General features: G+C 48.2%; 1 protein-coding gene across 1 annotated transcript in view; it reads right to left on the bottom strand.

Annotated features, from left to right (window-relative positions):
- Positions 1–4,825: 4,825 nt before the first annotated feature.
- pdia5 (protein disulfide isomerase family A, member 5) overlaps positions 4,826–22,545 on the bottom strand; it is a 37,445-nt gene continuing 19,725 nt past the window's right edge. Inside the window, exons 11-17 of the mRNA XM_079731771.1 lie at positions 22,239–22,375; positions 18,320–18,390; positions 17,245–17,408; positions 14,950–15,080; positions 11,370–11,440; positions 5,725–5,859; positions 4,826–4,926 (exon numbers count right to left, since the gene is read on the bottom strand). Coding sequence (XP_079587897.1) covers positions 4,849–4,926; positions 5,725–5,859; positions 11,370–11,440; positions 14,950–15,080; positions 17,245–17,408; positions 18,320–18,390; positions 22,239–22,375 — 787 coding nt within the window. The 3' untranslated portion in view covers positions 4,826–4,848. The remainder of the gene's footprint in view (positions 4,927–5,724; positions 5,860–11,369; positions 11,441–14,949; positions 15,081–17,244; positions 17,409–18,319; positions 18,391–22,238; positions 22,376–22,545) is intronic.

The following is a 22,545-nucleotide window of genomic DNA, read 5'->3' as shown; positions in this document are numbered from 1 at the left end:
CTGGGAGTTAGATGTCGGATCTCTGCCATTGATGTCATCTTGACAAATGGCCAGGTGTCCACATGGGATGGTTTATTGGTAAAATTAGATAGGTATGAGATAGGTGATAGTTACATTCACGGTGGATTTTTTTTATAACACTTTTCTATAATTATTTTGGGGGTATTTGTATTTACTTCAGTGCTTGTGTTTTATGTTCTTGTGAGAATGGGAAACGTATTTTGCATGAGAAACATTCAATAACCAAACTTTAAACTCCAAATTCCCAATAGCTTTTCGAATGGCAACAATAACTTTTGTTATTAGCCTATTAATCATCCTCCACTTTTCTCAATACTCATTATCTCCACTCCCATGTATAAACCCATCTGTTTTCTATACACTTCAGGCACTGTTCTTTTCCTATGTGTTTTTCTTCTACAATTTATATTATTACAAATTTGACCTCAACGTGGTCAAACCAATTCTGACTATTGACTTTTATCGCTGCCTGGTGGCTTTTGTCGTGCTGTTGGACTTTTATTACAAATAACAACACGCTGGCTTGCACTTGTATCCTGCCTCCAGACACAGCACACCAGTAGTTATTCCAATTGAAATGATGTTCCAGTATAATGTTCCAGTGTGATAAATACCCGCCACAGGTGCTTTGAGTAGACATGAAGCCATGTTTAACGTCACGACACAAATAGTACACTATGCATCGTGCAATAGTAAATTTTTATAATATACCATATTTATATGCTCCATATTATGCCTTACTACCATCCATAACATTTCCCCTAATGTGATTTTTCACCGTAACAGCCTCATTCTTCCAGCTCCATTGTTCTAAATGTCCATACTGCTGAGGACAGCTCTTCTCTACAACGGTTTATCCTATTGTATCAGCATTGGCTGGTCAGCGCCAAATAACACTCAATATCTCAAACCTTTAAAGGTCTTTAACCTGAAGGATGTTTCAACCCTAATCGACGCTGATGAAGACAAAATCAATCCACACTATTCAAGAGATGTTGTATAATCTGGGGTTAAAACCGAGCACCGGGTTGTTCTAAGAAGTTGGAACAAAGACGCAATCAATAAACATATTAGCAAGGATAAATTCACAAAAGTATATTCAAGCGATTTATTTTATTATTCATCATAGAGATAAGATGTATTGAACCCTGAGCGACATCTTCACCAAGTTTTTCCGGGTGTGAGCATAGGGATGTTTAAGCATGGCGGTTTAAATCATTTTGACTGGTCGTCTCTTGAGAAAAGACAGGGGGAAAATCTTTATCCATCCCATGCGGATACTCTTGCTTCGATTTCTTTCTTTGAGTTGAGTTGTTTAGAGCAATTTGTGGCATGTGTAGGCAGGCTGCTGAATAGCCTATGAGGCTTGTCATCAAACCACAGTCAAATAACAGGGTGTGGAATCAATGCGTCGTGGAAGAGAGATTGACTTCAAAACATACAAAAGAGGATGCCATTCATATGGAATCTCTGGTGAGAAAGAAGGCAAAATAAAAAAAAATTAACCACTGAACAGTAAAACCTGAAGATACCAATAAATCTCAGGTTGCACAGAACAAAAATGACAAAATGACAATTACCCCCACAAAAGGTTGGGTTAAGTAGACACACACCTTTTTACAAAAAAAAAAGCCTTGACTTTGTTTGAACAACCTTACATACTCAAACTCTTAAGCTCCAGTTATCCTGGTTAGAGACTTGAACACTTAACTCATGGACAAAACAAGGCTTCCACAAAGCAAACCGGAAAATCTGAATAAAATATGTATTTGTGGGTATCCATCATTTTTGCTTCAGTTAAATGTCAGACACATCCTATTCTCTACAGTTTGCTTGCCAGCATGACATACCTTGCCTGCCCTACATCGGCCAGAAACCAGACTCACTGGAAACAATGCTTCACAAAGGCTCTGGATCAAATTAAGAAACATGAAATATTTACTAAGAAGGCCAAATTAACCCACATCTAGACCCAGCACTGTTGTTTTAAGTGTAATTCTCCATCCAGTTGTTTTCGTGTCAATATTTAAAAAATACATACAATGGCTTTCATGATGGTTGATGTCGACTGGCCACAGGATTAGGTTTAGCCAATAAGCCCATCTGGAATGATGGATTTAAAACTCTGAGCACAGATCAGTATTTAGGGCATGTCAGTTTACAAATGTTTTTATGTGCTGAGTGAGCCATTGTCTGGGGATTAAATGCAGACCATTAAGTTCTATGTTCCATTTGTTTGCGTGTGATGATATTCGTTATACAAATTAGTAAGCCATTTCTTTTAAATAACACTTGGACACGGACATCTTGACAATCATCAACATGAGTGATAAGTGACACTTATTTTTGGAAATGTATGATTTTATTATTTTGTTTCAAATCTCATTCATGTCAACTTATTGTTATTGTTACATGTTGCTGGGGACCGATCAATCAACAAAAGGCAACAATGACTTCTTGGCATTAGTGTGATTAAATCGCCCCACCCACTCCCCCCCCCCGACATGATGTGGAACATGAACATGATGTGTGGAACATGGTCACATCTTTTTACAGGCCATAACGAATAAAGCACATGATACATACGGGTAAAAACCATGGTTTCTACGTAAGAGCGTTACAGCTAGATACAGCGAAAAATGTCAACAGCCGATTCTCTAAAGCAGTGTTCAAACAGATGTGTCAGCAGGCCCTGCTTCTGCATACTCCAACAAATGCAATATTCATATTGATCACTGAACAAAACTAAATTACCGCTCGGTGTCAGCCAGAAGTTAATCTGGAGACAACCTTATTTGGAACTAGCCCATTAATGTCAAGGTTTAATAAATGGTGATTATTTTTCCCTTTGTCCCCCTCTGTTGACCCAACACATTTCCATGCATCTTGTTGTAACAGGGTAGAGGGAACCGTGGAAGTGGACCAGTCAACCAAATCTTTTTATTCTCCCCTGCCCCGGTCTTCTCCTCTGGGAATTTAAATGTAAACAATCGTTCATCTCACTCAAAACTACGAGCTCCGAAAGCGTCTGGCCAGAATGCTACTCACAATCTAACTTAGTTCCCTTTAATTGTGTTTCGCTGTCCCTGAGAACCCTATTTCATAATGAGAGAAATCCAAAGTATTGAATAATAAAACACAAGTTGTGCTCCAGATAAGCCTTTAAAATATTCATGGCAGCTTAAAGCTGGGCGCTGCCCACGCAGCTTTAAAAAAGGCGCCACATCGGTAACAGTAATGGCTGTGAGATGGTATCCACTGCACTGACGGACTCAGAGAAAGGGAGCGCAAGGGAAACTACAATGACTTTTAACACACGTGGCGAGAAACTCGCGGCGAAACCTGACCCGGGGTCACAGCACCACGTGGTGGTAGGACAGACGGACGGAGCGACAGAGAGACAGAGAGGGAGGGACGCACAGAGGCAATGTCGGAGCATCCTTGGTCCGAAAAGGTGGGGCTCTCCCAAGTATTCTGCTTGCACAATCGCTCTTTGGCATTGCTCAGCGGGAGTAGAAAACGCAGCGAGACCATGGGACGGGACGGGCCTAATTAAAACCGTGCCCTGAATCTCCAAAGTATAAAGCAGAGGTCGGATATGAGGAGACCCAGCGACTTGAACAGAAAACATCCCTGGCTGCCCGGTGTGGGTCTGTGGAAATGTGGTCCAGACTAAGCCTGTCAGAGACAACAGCAAAAGCACGTCCACGGTGATGTTTATTGGGCATGGAATGAACCATGGACGTTTAAAAATATATGAGCCATCTAAATATCAGATGGCCAAACCAATACTTGTTTTTGGCATGAGATTTTCACATTTCATATTTTCCACTGCATATTTTTTCTTGCCCGCTGATTGAAGGGAACTTCAAAACGAACCCATGCTCCTCGAACACTTGCACAATGATTCTGGATTGGCTCATTTGCCTGCCTTCCGGTAAGTACTTTATTAATTTTAAGGCCTCATTTTTTGAAATCAACAAAGAGTTTTCATATACTTTTCTCAAAGCGCAACTGCACCTTTACAAAATGTCCACCAACCAACCCTAAAGTCATACCGGTTTAAGAAAATTAAACAACCTCCGACATAGCACTTTCAGAGCTATTTATTTTCCTACCCAAGTCATGGATCGGCCCTTAAAAGGTTGAGGCCACGCCAGCATGTATTGATCTGTGATTGTAGCTCCAGAGGATCCTAGAATGATTATGGATTCTGACGTAAAGTTTTGTACAAAAATATTGGAACCAGAAGAGAGGTATAATAATCTAGATCAGCAAACTTCTCTCAGCCCGTGTGTGTTAGCATCGTGGCGGAGTGGTGAACAGTGCTGTAGTTCGCATCAGGTAGCGTCTACACAATATGAATGGTCATCGCTTTAAACTTGGGGTAACTACCACCCTCACTGGCACGGACAAAAACACCCACTTCTCCGACCCCCACGAACCCACAGTCTGTGAAGGGGGGGGGGGGGCGGTCAGGATTGCATAGATACAGTATAAGGTATAGCCTTTTTTTTCTTTTTTACATATGCAGTCACAGTATCTGTGGACAGAAAAATCAGTTTTGTTTGCATGTCTCTCATTAAAACATCCGTGAAAAAGTCTCGAGGGGCCGGCCGCACAGCATGTACTTGGTCGTCGGTGTTTTCACAAACATGATCACCATGCTAGAATAATAAAAAATAAAAAGTAAACCTTCACTGAGGTCGTCATGTCTCCCACGTCAGTGCTGATCGGGGGGGCCCTGCCAGGTGAAGGGGTCACAGTGCAATGACAAGCTCCGCCCCCGCCCCCACCCCCACCCCCTGCCTCTACCAGTAACCAATCCTAGAGCTCCTCTCTGCGCTTCATCTTCTCCTGGTCTCGGCTCCTCAGGCTGCGCATGAACCCAGTGAAGCCCGCTTCCTGTGGGAACAAAAAGGACACCGCAGAGGTTTTTGTTCTGCTATGAAGGGTGACGGTTCGAGAGCGTGAACACATCTGTCTGTTGGATTTCGTCTTTTTAGTCAGAGAATGTACAGCCATAATGGGGCAAGAGAGTGTCTGTGATATGTAAATATCTGCGGACAACGACGTGTCCGCAGATTGAGGGGGAAGGGTGTGAGCTCATGTGTGCACTCTCGTCTTGAGCATTCGTCTGTGGGATTTGACGGTTTGAGAGTTTCACACGGTAAAGAAAAGGGAAGCGAAAACCCCCAAAATCAGTCGACTTAAAGTAAGTACATTTGTCATAAGAAGGTGAAACAATATATCATTGTCACTACAATATGGCCGGTAGATAGCCTCTTCAGATTTCTCAACCCACACAGCTAATACGGCTTGAGAGAGCCTCTTTCGATCAAACCCCTAGTGGCCTAACCACCGGCTGGTTTCAGCAGGTAGAGAGCCTCTTTCGATCAAACCCCTAGTGGCCTAACCACAGGCTGGTTTCAGCTGGTAGAGAGCGTCTACATAGCTCAACCCCCTAGTGCCCTAACCACAGGCTGGTTTCAGAAGGTAGAGAGCCTCTTTAGATAGCTCAACCCCCTAGTGCCCCAAAACACAGTCTGGTTTCAGCTGGTAAAAAGCCTCACAGGTAATACGGCGTCTAATGAGGCTGTTTCTATTGCGTTCTTGGTCAAAGTCATGCTGCGTGTCATTTCATTCTCCCCGGAGAACCTCACTTAACTTTTCTTTACTAAAAGGAAAAAAAAAGGGCCTTACCCCACGGTCTCCGTTGTATTTCTCGGCAAACTTGCCGTAGTTGAAGTGGATGAAGGTGGGGTAGCCCTCCACCCCTTCCTGCTTGCACAGATCGTGGTTCTGTCCCTTGGTGCAGTCCACCGCAGCGTATGCGATCTGAAGGGAACGATAAACAAAAGAACCACCGATTAATACATCTCAAATGAGTAACAAACATCTGTCTTTAACTAGCTGTCACTGTGGAATTATTTTTTAACGCAGTGCCAACAAGTTAGTTTGCGTGGAAAGAACCTAAAGCACATTCTGGTAACTGTAACCGAGAATACTTTGAAGGACGGATTGTTGTACACGCCACAAAGAAAACTGATTACATTATTTGGTCATATGGGAAATCACAAGAAGAGGCTGATTTTCATCAAAGAGGGTCGAAACGAAACCCAGACAGGGTTACAGGAGAGTTTCAACACTGGGCCTTGGAACGCCTTGCTGCACGAGGAACTCCAGGAAGACATTGTTTAAATGGCCTCAGATGTTCTTAATATATATATATAAAAAAAAAAGAATGTATGCATTGTATGATGTCGTTTTGCATCTGTCTTCCATATGTGAACACATGTTGACCATTTCCTTGGTGTATGTGTGCCCTAATGGCCGGTGAATATAAGTACATGGTTGTTTTTGTTTAAATCACCATATTTAACTGCCTGGCTCGGACATGCAATATAAAAAATGAAAAGCGCGGAGCTTCATCTCGTTGGACATTTATTGTAAGTGCTTACATGCGGCCAGTTGCTCTCCTGCTTAGCCGGACGTTTTTCATCCACAGGACCTTATTACTCTTCCTAGGTTTAGCTAGCAGCCTACTCACATCCCACTCTCCACACATACACCACACATTCCTCTGAAGTTAAACTGCTTAAAATACAAAATGGTCAAAAAAAACAACACCCGCCGCTGCTTAATAAGAAAAAAAACTGAAAAAACAAACAAGGGAGATTTATGCAGCGAGGCGTTACATCGATTAGCGGCCCGCCGTCCCAATGAGCCGTAAATGTCGGCCGGCTGATATATGGCTCTCTCAGAACGGCCCTTTGCCCGGCAGAAATGTCACCCTCTCCCTGGATGCTAACCGCCGTGCCCGGTGAACCCGTCACTGTCAAACAGCCGCCCGCCTTCCAGAAGCCGCCGCTTTCACCGGCGCTGTATGCAGATGAGTAGGGCTTAGTCACCCAGACAAAACGGAACCAGTCGCTTTCGACTCACCGTCATGACTATGCTTCCCGTCAGGAGTTCTACCGATTGAATCGCTGGGCCTGATTATTAATGTTGCTGTTAAAGATGTTGCTGTATGTACATATGTGGCGTTTCAGAATAAAGGGATGACGTATTGCATGGTGAAGGACCTTTAGTCCTGGTACAGCACCTTGCGGAACCCTTGGAACCCTTTATCCTCTTGAGACGGATCGAAGAGTCTTTGAGGCTCACGCGTGGGCCTTTGGTCCCATCTCCTGCCTTGTCTGGAAGGGGTTTGTGCTCTACAGTGAGCTAATCAGTTCCTAAATCCCCCTACCAGCTATACACCCCGTTAGCGTGTCACCGTTTTCTCACAATAGATTAAAGATAAACGAATTAAACACAAATGTTGGTTGTCAAAACACACACCTTATGTTTGTTTTTTTCAACAAATCTGCTTGAAAATATCATTAAAATCCTTCACCATGGACCCTGAATGAACAAAACCGAGCAGTAAATCAGGGATCCTTATATGAATCAATCTATAAAGTGATGAATAATAAACTTGAAAAAGAAATAATCAACCCCACTCAACCCCACTCTGTGCAGCAGCTGGGGGGCAGGGCTTAAGGACAGACGCCAGCATGTGTTCAACTACGTCGATCTACGTCAGTGAACCGGAGGGGGTATTGCCGAGGACCCATACAAGTGCCGTTTTAAATAAGAAGTGGTTTGAATAAGCCAATCTCGAGAAAGATGCAACCATCAATACGGGAGGCCGAGCAGTCGGCCTGTTCCTTTCGACAGCAGGTAGCAAAAAGGCCTACTTCAGCTCAATGCTCATCTCTAGACACGACTAATCCCAGTTGCTGGCAATCGACAGCAGCAGATTAAACCCGTGCCGGCTCGTTTCTCGAAAGGGTCTGCACACAGTTCCGCTATCGATTCTCCCATTCTCCCAATATTTCTTATTGATCTCCAAGTCATACTCTTGAGGAGCAGAACGTTTCCAGTTAGCTCGCCCCCCGGCATGGGTGAGCTGCTTTATAACTGGGATTACTGCCTGTTGCAGCCCTGAGTGAGGTGACTAACATGGAGATCTTCTAACGGCCTAACGGTGTTTGGTTGCTGAAAGATCCGTCACTAAGTCTGGTGAAAATGCGATTTAATTCTTGTAATAAATAGCCGATACATATTTTCTTTGTTCGGTTAGGATCCAAGTGGCTAGAACATCTCAATATTATGTATTTGGAGAGTTCTTGTTTAGATTTTTATTTTGAAAGGTTTTTTGATTATTAAAAAGTTACTAGGTATTGAAAATTCATTACTCTTGGCCATAGGCTGCGGCCATTCAATTCCTGCCTTCAACGTGGCATGGATTGTTTCCTCCTGCTGGCTGCAAAAATCTCAATCCATAGTTGCAGATCTACACCCTCCAAAACGTGGTTTGTAAACCAATGTCTGTCGCCACAGACGCCAAATCCATGGTTTCTTAACGGAGTGTATTCCAGCATCGCCCCGGGCCAGGAGAGCTGTGGGGCGTGAACAGGCCAGAGCCCGGGGACTGGAAGAGGGAATAAGGTCACAAGATGGGACTCTCCGAATACCCGGTCAACACCCGGTAGCCTCAGCTTAAAGCTCTTGTGGAAACACACGGGGACAGCAGAAGGCAGAGGCTTGAGGGTATTGTGGAATAGTAAAAAATACGATCACAAAGGTGGAATGACAATAGTAAGGGACGGGTGGAAGGATGGGTAACTGGGACAGACAGCCGGACGAGTTCCCGTTCAGTGCATGCGCTCGTTGGAGGCCATGTAGGTGGGTCGACTCGTCATTACTGCACATGGCACGTTCATAGAGTGCTGTCAATGCGAAGCACTACGGGCTCTGCTTTTATCATTTGCTTTTAAGTTAAGATGTTGAGAATAAGAAACAACGACAAATACAAATGCTCCTTACAAACAAAGTGTGAGTTGAGACGGTAAGAACAACAAAAAAGAAAATTGCACCTCACAAACAAAGTGTGCAACGAATCACAGGAAATCATAGAGGGGGAGTCTGCAAAATCAGAGCTAGGCGTATGTGCGTTTGTTTCTGGCTGACAAGGTGGAGACAGCCGACAGAAGGAGATCTACGGCGGAGGTAAACACTCCAGAGGGCGGGGTCGGTATAAATAGAGTGAGTTTAGACGTCATGCCATTCAGAGGACACTGGGAAACAACATTGTTCCCGTCGACCATGTAAAGCACCGTCTTAACTAGAAGGGGTTCTGCTCTGAGACAGAAATGTATTTATTCAAGTATTACGTGTTTATTTATCCTCCCAGTAATGGTGAACGGATGGGAAGCACTGAACTCTGAGTGAAGCGTAAAACACGATCCATGATCCCCCCCCCCCATAAACATGCCTTTACATGATTGGTTTGATGAGCAGGTTCATGTGTGTGCAGGCTGTGGGGGCTCAGCCGTGGAGAGCTATGCCGCCACAAACAAAGAGGAAATACACAGGAGGGACTCCGGTTCATCTATCACACCTACATTAATCTAAAGAGCATCATGTTGCATTAAACATGAACAACAATGGCCGGCCTTTGTGTCTGCTACACCACCTCCACTACATTAATAAAACGCTACGTTAAATTGACACTTTTACTTGTCCCTATAAATAGATTGATTTGGCAAAAAGGTGAGGTGTGTCAGCGGGCAGTGCCAGTTTATGCGTTTCAACGATCATATAATAGCGTTTACATGAATACTGTAGTAGTGTAGTCGTGTTGTAATAGCGTCGTTTAATGGGCGCGTGTTCCTCAGGAGGTCGAGCGGGCTGACTGGTAGCCAGAAGGTTGCTAGTCCTATCCCCGGCTCTTCCCAGATGAGTGTCGAGGTGTCCCTGAACAAGACAGCTATCCCTGACTGCTCCTGACGAGCTTCGGCCTTGCATGGTTGACACCGCCGTCAGTGTGTGAATGTTAGGTCATATTTTAAAATGCTTTTAATGGCCACTGGTTAGAAAAGCACTGTATAAATGCAGTCCATTTACCATAAGGCACACATACTGAATGGTGTTAAGTGAAGGGTCACAGGATACTCTTTGTTGACCCATTGAAAACAAAAAAACAGATAGGAAAGAAAAACATATTTATGAGGACCTGGATCCACAAAATAGGCATGTGGCTCAATCCATCCTGATGCGCAGCCCCCCTGAACCCTCTTTGTAGGAGGTGCTCATGCAGTCTCACTTTTAACTGCGGTCCAGATTTCAACAGATATGTTCGCTAATCCTCGCCATCTGAAACTGATTTCAGAAGATTCCAAACTATTGAGCAAGAATGATTCCCGAATGATCCGGGAATTATTCAAAAAACCCTCTGTCACCCTCTGTTGACGTAACGTGTTGACACCGTGGATTACGGCGTTCACAGAGGAATACCGTGTCGTCTTTGGGAGTGTGTGTGCGTGCCTGCCTGTGTGTAATCGGAGTGTGTGTTGAGTACTGCAAGACATGTTGCCACACATCGTAAGTGTGTGCAAGTGTGTGTGTGTGCGCAAGAGGGTGTGTGTGCGCAAGTGTGTGTGCGTGTGCAAATATGTGTACCAAAGTGTGTGCGTGTGAAAGTGAGCGTGTGTAAGCGCGCGCACGTGCTCGTGATTAAGGAGTGAGTCACATAATAAGGAGGACGCACTGAAAGAGTCAGCGGGGCTGAACCTTGGAGTGAGTGCGTATTTACAGGGAGCGAGTGGGAGTTGGAATGCATTACGAGAGGTCATGCACCCCCCCGGGGGAATGGATAACGCAGGGCCGCAAAGCGTTGGTTGGTCTCCTTGTTTCAGGTCTGCAAACATCGCACAACCTCACATGGCCCCGAGTGAAGCGGTGATCAGACACTGCGCTCCCGTGGGGTGAAAAGTACGAAGGGGAGAGACGGCTGAGGCGGCAAAAGCTCGAAAGCAGAACACTCTTGGTTGGGATTCGCCGTAGCAGTTTCCCCTCACAGAACTCGGCGTTCCTCTTCGACCTTGCTCCAGTTCTGATGACTGGAATGGATTTATGTTTGATGAGTTGTGTTCATTTTAGTGTGTCGTTTGTCTAAAATGTTAACAGTGTGTGCTTTTTAGAAAGTACACTTATTATTATTATTCCTCCCCTTACAGCAATATCCTCTTTTTAATGTGTAAACTTCATTAGCATATTTGCTTCGAAAGGGCAACAGATATAATGAATTACCATACCTTAGAGCAATATTTACCCATTGTAGTAGACAAACAACACGAGCGTCTCTGTACTGGTATCACGGAGACAGGAGCTTTAGACATTAACGTATGACAAATACCGAGCGCAATAGCCATTCCGATGCCATCATGTGCAGATTGTACACAGCACACACACACACACACACACACACGAGACGACTCGTTAACAGGGGGGGGCCTTACCTTGCGGTCGTCCTTGAAGGTGTCGGCCGCCGCTGTGAAGTGGGGGACGGAGCTCTTGCAGTGGGGACACCCTAGGAGAGCAGACCACACACACCAGTTATAAACAAATTCATTATTTATACATTTTGTGTTGACTTTTTTATTTTCTAAATTATTCCTTTTAAATTTTATTTTGCTGACGTTACAAATCAATTTCTCCCCCCGGGGGATCAATAAGGGGGCGCACGCGTACACACACACACACACACACTTCCAACAGTGTGGTCGTCCAATGCCACTGTGTGTGAACACCATGTAAATGGGATTGGACTGGAATCCATAAAAAAAGATAAAAAATGAAGGAAAAAGACAAGGAATCAATGGCGCTATATCATTGCACTTCCTCAAAGACATATCTGAAGAGACATAAAACACCCGGACCCATAACAAGTGGCAGGTGCCTTACAGGATTAGCCTACGTTAGGGATAGCTCACTTTTATTTTATGAAGTGTAATAAATCTTTTTATGACCATCGTAAAATTAACAACTGACCCATCCCCATCTCCCCCCCCCCCCCCCCCACCCCACCCCACCCATCTCCTTTCCCCCACTGGCTGTGGCACGTTCAACACAATGTTTACCCCCTTCGGGCCCATGGACACTGTGCGCCTGGCCCATACGTTAGCGCCCCTACAGTGGTAGGACGTCTATGCCATGTTGTAAGTGTGGGGCAGAAGGGGTAACCAGCTGTTTTCACTGTTCTTGCATGTCTAACAGGGACCAGTTTGTTTCTAAGCCTTTTAATATTGCCAAGACTACAGTACTGCAGAGAATAGGTTGAGAAGATACAATGGACTCAAAAGTCCCTTTAGGGGAATTCATTTAGCAGGCTGCTGCTTTCAATACAGAAACAAGTCACGTTGCTAGAATTTGAACTTTCCTTTCTTAGCAGTGCTACTTCCGAGTGGCCCAAATAGGTTTAAAGGATTTTAACATTTCTTCACAGTGCCTCGTGGTAAAAAAACAACTCTGAAAGGAAAGACATCTGCAACGCACTGGTCATTATGGAAATGAGCGACGCAGTTTCTCAAAGAGCTTTTCAGAAAGATCAACAAACTAGCAATTGTCTACAACTCTGTCCTATTAAGAAAGATAAAGACTAAGGGGTGTTTCACTCATCAATAACACAACTGTGCTGCTCTGCCATTTCATTGATCGATCTCCTCAGAGTTCATTGGCTGATGGCGCCACTTCAGAAACCAAAAACCCGAGCCAAAGAACAGCATCAAACACAAACGGGTGCTTTTGTTTTCGTGTGAGTCTCGAGGTGGAAGAATTACTGTAACAACTAACCAGCCCCCTTCCCGGTCCCCCCCCCCCCCCCACACACACAGACACACACACAACTTTTTTTTAAATACAAAGGTTTGGTGACGGGGGCGGCCTTCCGGCGCTGCAGAAGAGATTCTCTGGGGGAGGAAGGAGCGAGCGGGGGAACAAAGTGCATGTAGCGTGTAATTGTGCCGGAGTGCCCAGATTTCACAGGTTTACTCGTCTTGACACTAAGAGCCGCGCGTCTGTAATGACACCCGCTGCTCTCGTCTGTTCTGCAGGCGGGGGAGATTGTTTTTTCCTTTTTTTCATGTCCTTCACTTTGCACTCACATAATTACGGAGCGACAGAGCCAGATAGAGACAGGAGACGGGGAAGGCGGAGAGGGCGGGAGAGAAAATAAAACTAAAAGACATTCAGAGCGAGAAAGAAGAGTGACGAGAAGAGATTACAAACAAAAAGATGACTGGTGAAGTGGAACGGCGAGACGGAAGGCGAGAACGTACAAGACAGCCGGGAGGGAGACAGATGGGCGAGGTAGAGGATTGTTGTGTTGTTTCATTATGAATGGCGTGGGGTGTGATTGAACGCGAGATCAAGTGTGCGCCGCTGCATACGTATTGTTCAGGCAACGTTAAAACGCACTGAATCATTATGTATTGTAACTAAACAGCACTTAACACAACGCGTTCAGATGGCTGCTTATGAGGTATTTAGCGCATCGACTGCTGTGCGGAAACATAATATGTACACAAGGAGCCAATTAGCGCCTCACGATTCCGGGGGATTATGGGGGGGGGGAAGAGAAAGAGAAAGAGAAAGAGAGAGAGAGAGAGAGAGAGAGAGAGAGAGACGGGGGAACTAGAGAAAAGAAATAGAGCAACAAATGGATAATGGTCGTTGGGAGGGTGGCTGGTTATCAGCTCCCCCCACCGCCCCTCTGAGTAAAAGAAAAGAATAACAAAACGTGGTTTGTCTGATACATGTTCAGCCTCCACCAAACAGTCTGATCTAACAAACCTCCCCCTGCTGATCAAACAGCGGCTGGTACAATCACACTGCGTTTGAGCGGACGCCGAGATAATTGGAAATTGCATATCGCAAATATTGTATTTCCTCATGCAAGTGGGGGAATTATGGCAAATGCTAGCATAGTAATATCTATTTTTGTTTATATTAAAGTTCTGCTTATTATACCAGCAGTTGTGAGTGATTAGTCCACTAATCCATTGACCGATGCCCTGTAAAATAATGACAACCCGAGTGAGAGTGTCCGCTTAGATGTACGATGGATAGAACAGCCTACCCAGTTGGTGCAGTCCACTGTAGACTGACTGTAGACTGATCTATAATCATAGATCTAGGTGAACACTCTAGATGTCACTTTGGCACATTTTGATAAGACTTCTAATTGCTAATCACACGCACACCTGTTGGTAAAATAGAGACATTTGAAAGCTTACATGAGTTATGAGAGCCATGGCATCATTGTTGTGAATAAAATCATTGTTTTCTTGCTATTGCCAGCACAGAGGCCTCATCAAATTGCCTCATCCCTACCACTGTAGTTCCTTTAAATTCCCTCCTATTGATTTCACCATAATGCATTACAAGGTGTGTTTGCACCCCATTGAAACATACCACACGCTGCTTTTCCAATTTATGTAAGCATTCATTTATCTATAGATATACACACGGTACACTGCAACGCAATTCATACGACTCATTGTTTGGTGTGCGCCTATATAATAAAATTAGGTTCCTTCCAGTAGTTGGAGCGATGTCAACATGTTCCAAACACAAGATCAGTATCCATTAACTTTTATTGGAGTCACCTCACTGGAGTCCTCTTGGCTTGGGTGTGGTTCCTATACTGCTCGTGATTTGAGTACTTGGCCTGCAACGCTTTCCCGTGATGGGTATAAAATAACAATTTCTTTTTATGAAGTAAAATCTCAAGACATGATCTGAGAGAATCGACGTTGGCTCAGACAATTTCCCACACACATATGTGTGTACACACACAAAAAAATGTATGTACACACACATGTGTAGACACACACAAACATGTACGTTCACACACACACACACACACACACACACACGTATACACACACACACATACATTTACGTACACACACACACACACACACACACTTTGACCTCTGAATTTGACCTCAATATAAACGTGTGGTGGTGATGGGCGGGAGGGAGAACAGAGAGGACCAGAGACATATGGGGGGGGGGGGGGGGGGGGGGGGGTCTTACAGGGAGCGTAGAACATGACCAGGGCGTGCTTCTTCTTCTTCAGGGCCTCCCGGAAGTCCTCCGCGCCCAGGTGGCTGACGCTGGAGGGCTTGTCCTCCCATGACTGCTCAGGGGGCGCCGGCGCCTGCGGGCTGGGGGGGGAGAGAGGGGGAGGTTGAGGGGGAGGGGGAGGAAGAGGTGGAGGGTAAGGGGAAGGAAGAGGCGGAGGAAGAGGGGGAGTAGGAGGGAGAGAGGAAGAGAGCGAGGGGGAGGGCGAGGGAGAGGAAGAGGGGGAGGGAGAGGGGGAGGGAGAGGGGGAGGAAGAGGGGGAGGGAGAGGGGAAGGAAGAGGGGGAGGGAGATGAAGAGGGGGAGGGAGAGGGAGAGGGAGAGGGGAAGGAAGAGGGGGAGGGAGAGGAAGAGGGGGAGGGAGAGGGAGAGGAAGAGGGGGAGGGAGAGGGTGAGGAAGAGGGGGAGGGAGATGAAGAGGGGGAGGGGGAGGGAGAGGTGGAGGGTAAGGGGAAGGAAGAGGCGGAGGAAGAGGGGGAGTAGGAGGGAGAGAGGAAGAGAGCGAGGGGGAGGGCGAGGGAGAGGAAGAGGGGGATGAAGAGGGGGAGGGAGAGGGAGAGGAAGAGGGTGAGGAAGAGGGGAAGGAAGAGGGGGAGGGAGAGGAAGAGGGGGAGGGAGAGGAAGAGGGGAAGGAAGAGGGGGAGGCAGAGGGAGAGGGGAAGGAAGAGGCGGAGGAAGAGGGGGAGTAGGAGGGAGAGAGGAAGAGAGCGAGGGGGAGGGCGAGGGAGAGGAAGAGGGAGATGAAGAGGGGGAGGGAGAGGGAGAGGAAGAGGGGGAGGGAGAGGGTGAGGAAGAGGGGGAGGGAGAGGAAGAGGGGGAGGGAGAGGGTGAGGAAGAGGGGGAGGGAGAGGGTGAGGAAGAGGGGGAGTAGGAGGGAGAGAGGAAGAGAGCGAGGGGGAGGGCGAGGGAGAGGAAGAGGGAGATGAAGAGGGGGAGGGAGAGGGAGAGGAAGAGGGGGAGGGAGAGGGAGAGGAAGAGGGGGAGGGAGAGGGTGAGGAAGAGGGGGAGGGAGAGGGAGAGGAAGAGGGGGAGGGAGAGGGTGAGGAAGAGGGGAAGGAAGAGGGGGAGGGAGATGAAGAGGGGGAGGGAGAGGGAGAGGGGGAGGGAGAGGGAGAGGGAGAGGGGAAGGAAGAGGGGGAGGGAGAGGAAGAGGGGGAGGGAGAGGAAGAGGGGAAGGAAGAGGGGGAGGCAGAGGGAGAGGGAGAGGAAGAGGGGGAGGGAGAGGGTGAGGAAGAGGGGGAGGGAGAGGGTGAGGAAGAGGGGGAGGGAGAGGGCGAGGAAGAGGGGGAGGGAGAGGGTGAGGAAGAGGGGAAGGAAGAGGGGGAGGGAGATGAAGAGGGGGAGGGAGAGGGAGAGGGAGAGGGGGAGGGAGAGGGAGAGGGAGAGGGAGAGGGGAAGGAAGAGGGGGAGGGAGAGGAAGAGGGGGAGGGAGAGGAAGAGGGGAAGGAAGAGGGGGAGGGAGAGGAAGAGGGGAAGGAAGAGGGGGAGGCAGAGGGAGAGGGGAAAACGGACAGAGACAGGCGAAGAGAAAACTTGTTTAAAAGTCTCGTTTCTTTCAAGATTGATGAAGCCCTTCAAAAAGGAGAAAAACAACAACATTAAAAAAAGAAAATACCAAAACGTGAGTTGGTGAGTTAATTCACCCCGGAAGCGGCCCGCTATATAAAGTGTGACCTTTGGTCGACCCCTAGCTTTACGACGCCCCTAATAGCGACAGTCGCACAGATACCATCACCTTGGCCGTTACTTTTTACAGCGGCCCCTAAAATATAAATCGTTCCATTATAGAACAGGAGGTTGTTCCAAATGAATCAAAAAGACGAAATGCATCAAATTATTGTGGTGATTAATGGTCTCTTAAATCACTCCTTTGGCTGAATGAGGGGTGGAGCATCACACAAGAGAAGAATGAGATTGTAGCACTAGCCGGTCGTAGAAAGGATATCATTGACACGTAACTCGGACTCCAGCACTGATTATTCTGACTCAACCAATGCGTCATTCGGACTCCAATATGAAGACTCGTACTTATCTGGTTTTAAATGCAACGTGTGGGTTCATTGGTCGACCTCTGAATTTGTCATCAAGTTCAACGACAAATAACACTTGAGCTATAAATATATGATATTGACAAGACTTTGTCTTGTGTCTGGCCCCGTGGACCGCCCAACATGGACTTTAGACCTCTCTCGCTAGCCGTAGACTTCAGACCCCTCTCCAGGTGACTGGCTTCAGAGCAGAGACTCACTTGCGCATGAAGTCGAGGATGCCGTCCTTGCTGCGGAGCTGGGGCAGGGCATACATGTCCTGGCCCTTCTCAAAGTACTTGACCGTGGGGAAGCCCGAGATCTTGAAGCGTTCGCCGGTTGCCTTGTGGATGGTGGTGTCCATCGCCGCCAGAACGCCCGGACTCTGTGGGGGGGGGCGGAGGGAACGGCCGGGGGATCAGCGATGGCGGTCGCCACGGAAACATGCTGATTCATCTGGCTGGTTGCATATTTGGTATCAAATGAACCCTTCGGTTATGGCCGGTTAGAGCATTCTATCGTAATATTTGTAATGCTTAAAAGGGGGACCGGTGACACAAATGGGACAACAACAGCAACGCTTTTCTGTGAACAATTAAACTGAACTCGCAAACCCAGGCGAGCGAGAGAGAGAGAGAGAGCGAGAGAGAGAGAGAGAGCGAGAGAGAGCGAGAGAGAGCGAGAGAGAGCGAGAGAGAGAGCGAGAGAGAGAGCGAGAGAGAGAGAGAGAGAGAGAATAAATGATGTTATGGACCTTGAAGGCTCAGACAGGGGGAGAGTGAGAGGCGCTAGATTATCCGCAGCAGATAATGACCAGGAACTCCCCATTGACTTATGCTGGGCTTGGAGCCACCATGAGCCTGTGTGTGTGGGTGTGCGTGCGTGCGTGTATGAGCATGTGTACGCATGGACATGTTGGTGCGTGCGAATGTGCGCGTATCTGTGAGAGTGTGTGTACCACACCCTACTAATGTGAAACAGACTAAGCCGTGGCCCTTCAGGAGGCTTCGACCCGTACTGGGGTTCTGGCTAAAGAGACCCTGGAGCCTCTCGAAGGCTCCGGTGTTGCAACGCCTGCAGGTCAACATCACCGTAGCCCTTTGCTCTCTGAACAGATAGCGCTCGTCCAGTCAGGACAAAATCAAAGCCAAGGTGTGAAAAACGCTGACATGGCGGTGCCATGCAATAAAGTATGCAATTGTGCACAGTCTGTCACACACGTACTCACACAAGTACATACACACACAAAAGTACACACACACACACACACACACAAGTACGTACACACACACTTACGTCAGAGCCCTTGTTGAGGATCTCAGCGGCCTCGTCGTATTCCGGCTTCATCTTCTTACAGTGGCCACACCCTGCAGGGAGCAGAACACGCACGCATGAGTCACCTGCGACCCTCAGCACACGCAAATATAGAAGCGGGCCTAGCCGCGGGGCCCGGAGGAAATGACCTCGCCGAAAACCCGACACTGGAGAATCTCGGGGATTATGTCCTCGGAAAAGCTGTGCGCCGCGGTCGGACCGTCGTAAACAAAGACTAAGGGTATAGAGTCTGGACATCTGGACGACCAGGGGGCGGGCGCAGGGACGAGGGCATGGGTTCGAGCTGACCCCAAGGCCTTGTGACGGACGCCCGATGCCTCACCTGGTAACCGTGTGGCGTTGCTCTGCGTCTGACCGCCTCCTCCTTTCTCCAGAGGAGTAACGCCACGTCTGATTGCTTATGGGGCCGTGTCTTGGTGTGTGCGTGCGTGGATGAGTGTGTGATGAGAGTGTGTTGAGAGTGAGAGCGAGAGCGAGATTTAGAGAGGGGGGGATGAGTTGGCATGTGCGAGAAGTGTAAAACGAATGAAGTGTGTACAGGTAGGTGCGAGAGGGGAGCGAAAAGGAGAAAGACAAAGAAAGAAAGAAAGACACAGAGAGAGAGAGAGAGAGAGAGAAAGCAAGGGGGACAAGAGGGGGGGTCCTGAGCCGGGGATCTAAGGCACAAGGGGGAAAGAAATTCGAAGGAGAATTCAATTACACAGCGGAGCCCCCGCTGCTAGCCGCGATCCCCACTAACCTCAGGAGCGGCGGCGACAGCGGCCTTATTGGTGTTGTTTGTGTTGCCTGAAGAGCGTTGAATTACTGGGGGTGGGGGGGGGGTGGGAGAAAGAGAGAGAGAGCGAGTGGAGCGAGAGACTATGGCGTTGTTGTGAACGCTCTGGATGATTCACCAGCTCGCTTGTCACCGGCGCTCCAGCCGGCCGCCGCCTGGCAGACAGAGCCACCGCCGCCCTCCGAGGTGTCTTGATTAATATTGCATGAGCGCCGCGACGAGGAAGCCGCCAAGCATTTTATTTCTGGATACCAAATGACTTTTGAGGAAAAAAAAAGAAAACACACGACACAATATTTGCGGGGCGGCAACGCTGTCCCCGGACGTGATGAATATGCATGTCTGATGATTGAGATGGGGAGGGGGGAGTCGTAGTTTACACGCATGAGGTTTCCTGGCGTTTTTTCCCCCTCTATATTGGTTTGCCTCGCCCCCCCTCCTCCCCCGGCTCTGTTGCACAGTTTTGCCGATCAATTCTGGGTTTTATTCGCCGTCGTTACGATGTTTAATGCGTCGCCGGTAGCAACCGCTCCAACGACTGTAATGAACCGCAGCGAATAAACCGAAGTGCACGGAACACAGCGCTGGCACCGCCGCCGGCGGACGGGAGCAGGCGGACGGCGGCCAATAGCAGCCGAGGCCAGACAGAAAGAGAGCGAGAGACGAAGGAGAGATTTACAGAGGGTGGCATGACCCATTTGGGGGACGAGGAAGATGAGCAAAACCACAGCCACCCTAGGGTCCGCATCAGCACCGCCGCTGGGGGTGTCCCACCAGGTGTAGGTGTGTGTGTGTGTGTGTGTGTGTGTGTGTGTGTGTGTGTGTGTGTGTGTGTGTGTGTGTGTGTGTGTGTGTGTGTGTGTGTGTGTGTCTTCAAAGGAGGATATTGTAAAAAAAAGTGTAGGTCAGACGAAAGAAGACAATTGTGACCTCGGGGCCAGAAGAGTGAGTGTGTGTGTGTGTGTGTGTGTGTGTGTGTGTGTGTGTGTGTGTGTGTGTGTGTGTGTGTGTGTGTGTGTGTGTGTGTGTGTGTGTGTGTGTGTGTGTGTGTGTGTGTGTGTGACTAAATAGAAGCATATAGGGTTGCATCAGAATGCAAGAGAGCGAGCGAGACCGTTTATCTCCAAGGCTTACATAATTACCCCTGGAGGCGGTGAGAGCGTAACATACCACACATCCAAAACACACACGCACGCACACACATAAATACAAAGCCATCAGCCTCACCCTGCCCGACAATAGTGGGAAATGGGATGGAGGCGGGGGAGAAAACAAAACAGAGAAATCAAAATAAACGGTAGCGGAGTCAGTTGGCCGTGGCTCCATTAATCTCCGTGTGACGGGGGCCGCTCAGACGGAGCCGTTGAACCGGCGAACCGGCCGCTCCAGGTTCACACATCCCTGTTCCCGCTCATGTTCACATTCTTAGGGTTAAAGAAAATGTCATTTTAGAGGTGTGTGATTGACATTAAGTAGGACGTTTGACATTGCACGTCCCACCATGCCTGCCTTGCCTTCGGGGCTGCAGTCATTTGTGGGCCAGAGTGTGTGTGTGTGTGTGTGTGTGTGTGTGTGTGTGTGTGTGTGTGTGTGTGTGTGTGTGTGTGTGTGTGTGTGTGTGTGTGTGTGTGTGTGTGTGTGTGTGTGTGTGTGTGTGTGTGTGTACACACGTATAGGATTAAAACGATTAAGCCTTTAAGGATTAGGTACGTGTATGTGTGTGCGTGTGTGTTTGTGTGTGTTGGCCTATGCATGAAGTGCTGCATCATGCCTTGCATTGAGGGGAATGCCCTTCGGGGTGAGCGAGCGAGGCAGTACCACGGAGGGAAAAGGTGGAGGAGGAGGTGGAGGTGGTGGATGATGAAAGGAGTCCTGTATGTGCCGCTGGAAGCAGAAAGTGATCTATACTCGAATGCCCGGCTATATAGAGATGCGGGGAGGGAGGGAGGGAGGGAAGGATGGACGTAGGCAGAGAAGGGAGCACACAAGGCCGATAAATACAAAGAAATAGAGAGAGGAGTGTGTGTGTGTATTTGTGCGTGTGCTTGTGAGTGGTAGAGTGAGAGTGTGTGTGCAACTGTGTGTGTTGGTTTGATTAAAAGGCTATGGGGGGGCAGTTGTGAAAACAATAGGCTGATGGGGAAAGGAGGAAGGGAGGGGGGGAGGGTAGGAGTAGAAACTGATTGATTGAGACAAGAATCTGATTGTGCACCATCGTCCCTGCATTATGAGCGCAGCTTTCCTTTTAAAGGGATTGAATCAATTTGCATGATTTTCCAGCTGTGCGTCGCATTTATTACCAAGCAGATCCTGTCCCCCCATCTTCCCCCCCCCCCAAAAAAACCTCCCCAGGACAGGCGCCGAGACAGCCGAGACATAGGAGTCCCAAGGCTCAAGTAATTGAAATAAAATCTATTCAAGCTTTCTCCCATTTTTTCTTTGCGTTTGCTCACAAAAGACCCCCTTCCTCCACAATGGTCGCGTCGTGCGTGGGCCCCGACGAAATGACGGGGCGAATCCTCGTTCCCAACGTCCACCAGCAGGAATCTATTTAATCGCGTGGCTCACAAGTTGATCGGAAAAATCCCCGGATCCAATAGACACTCAAAGGCTTGGGTTCGCATGCCATCGTGTTCCCTTGTTGTGGTTCGTTTCCCGCCAAAACGTTGCATGAGGAGGCGAAACAGCGGGGTTGTTTGTTCGCCGTCTTGCCGTCGCCACATCCACCCGGGGCACGTTCAGCAAACGACACATATGCACCGGGCGTTTGTGCCCCAAAGTCACACATGGCTGCGCACATCCTACAAATGTTAAGAGGTTTACTGAAAGATAATTAGGGCACTTGGGGATTTATCGAGGGGGAAAAAGCGAATAGGGGCCAAAGAGAGGGCTGTGTGTGTCCCCGTGTGTGTGTGTGTGTGTGTGTGTGTGTGTGTGTGTGTGTGTGTGTGTGTGTGTGTGTGTGTGTGTGTGTGTGTGTGTGTGTCCGTTGTGGTTTCATCAAGCGTGAAAAGGTCACGTGGTTGCAGTGTGTTTCTGGTTTCATCTGGGAGGCCCCCGGCTAACACGAGGGGGGGGGGGGGGGGGCCGGGCCCCCGTACTCACAGGGGGCGTAGAACATGACCAGCGCCGCCGGGTGCTCCTCCAGGAAGCTGTCGAAGGTGGCGTCGGTCAGGTGGAACACGGGGGACTCGCTCTCCGACCACGGGACCTCTGGGGTCTTGGGCTGGGGGGGCTTGGGGCTGGGGAAGAGAGAGAGAGGAGAGAGGATAGAGGAGAGAGAGAGAGAAAAGAGGAGAGAGAGAGAGAGAGAGAAAAGAGAGGAGAGAGAGAGAGAGAGAGAAAAGAGAGGAGAGAGAGAGAAAAGAGGAGAAAAGAGGAGAAGAGAGGAGAAGAGAGAGAGAAAAGAGGA

The sequence above is a fragment of the Pollachius pollachius genome (assembly GCF_949987615.1).
Source record: "Pollachius pollachius genome assembly, chromosome: 3".
Lineage (NCBI taxonomy): Eukaryota > Metazoa > Chordata > Actinopteri > Gadiformes > Gadidae > Pollachius > Pollachius pollachius.
Note: the sequence above shows the minus strand (reverse complement) of the source record. Positions and strands in the feature narration are given on the sequence as shown.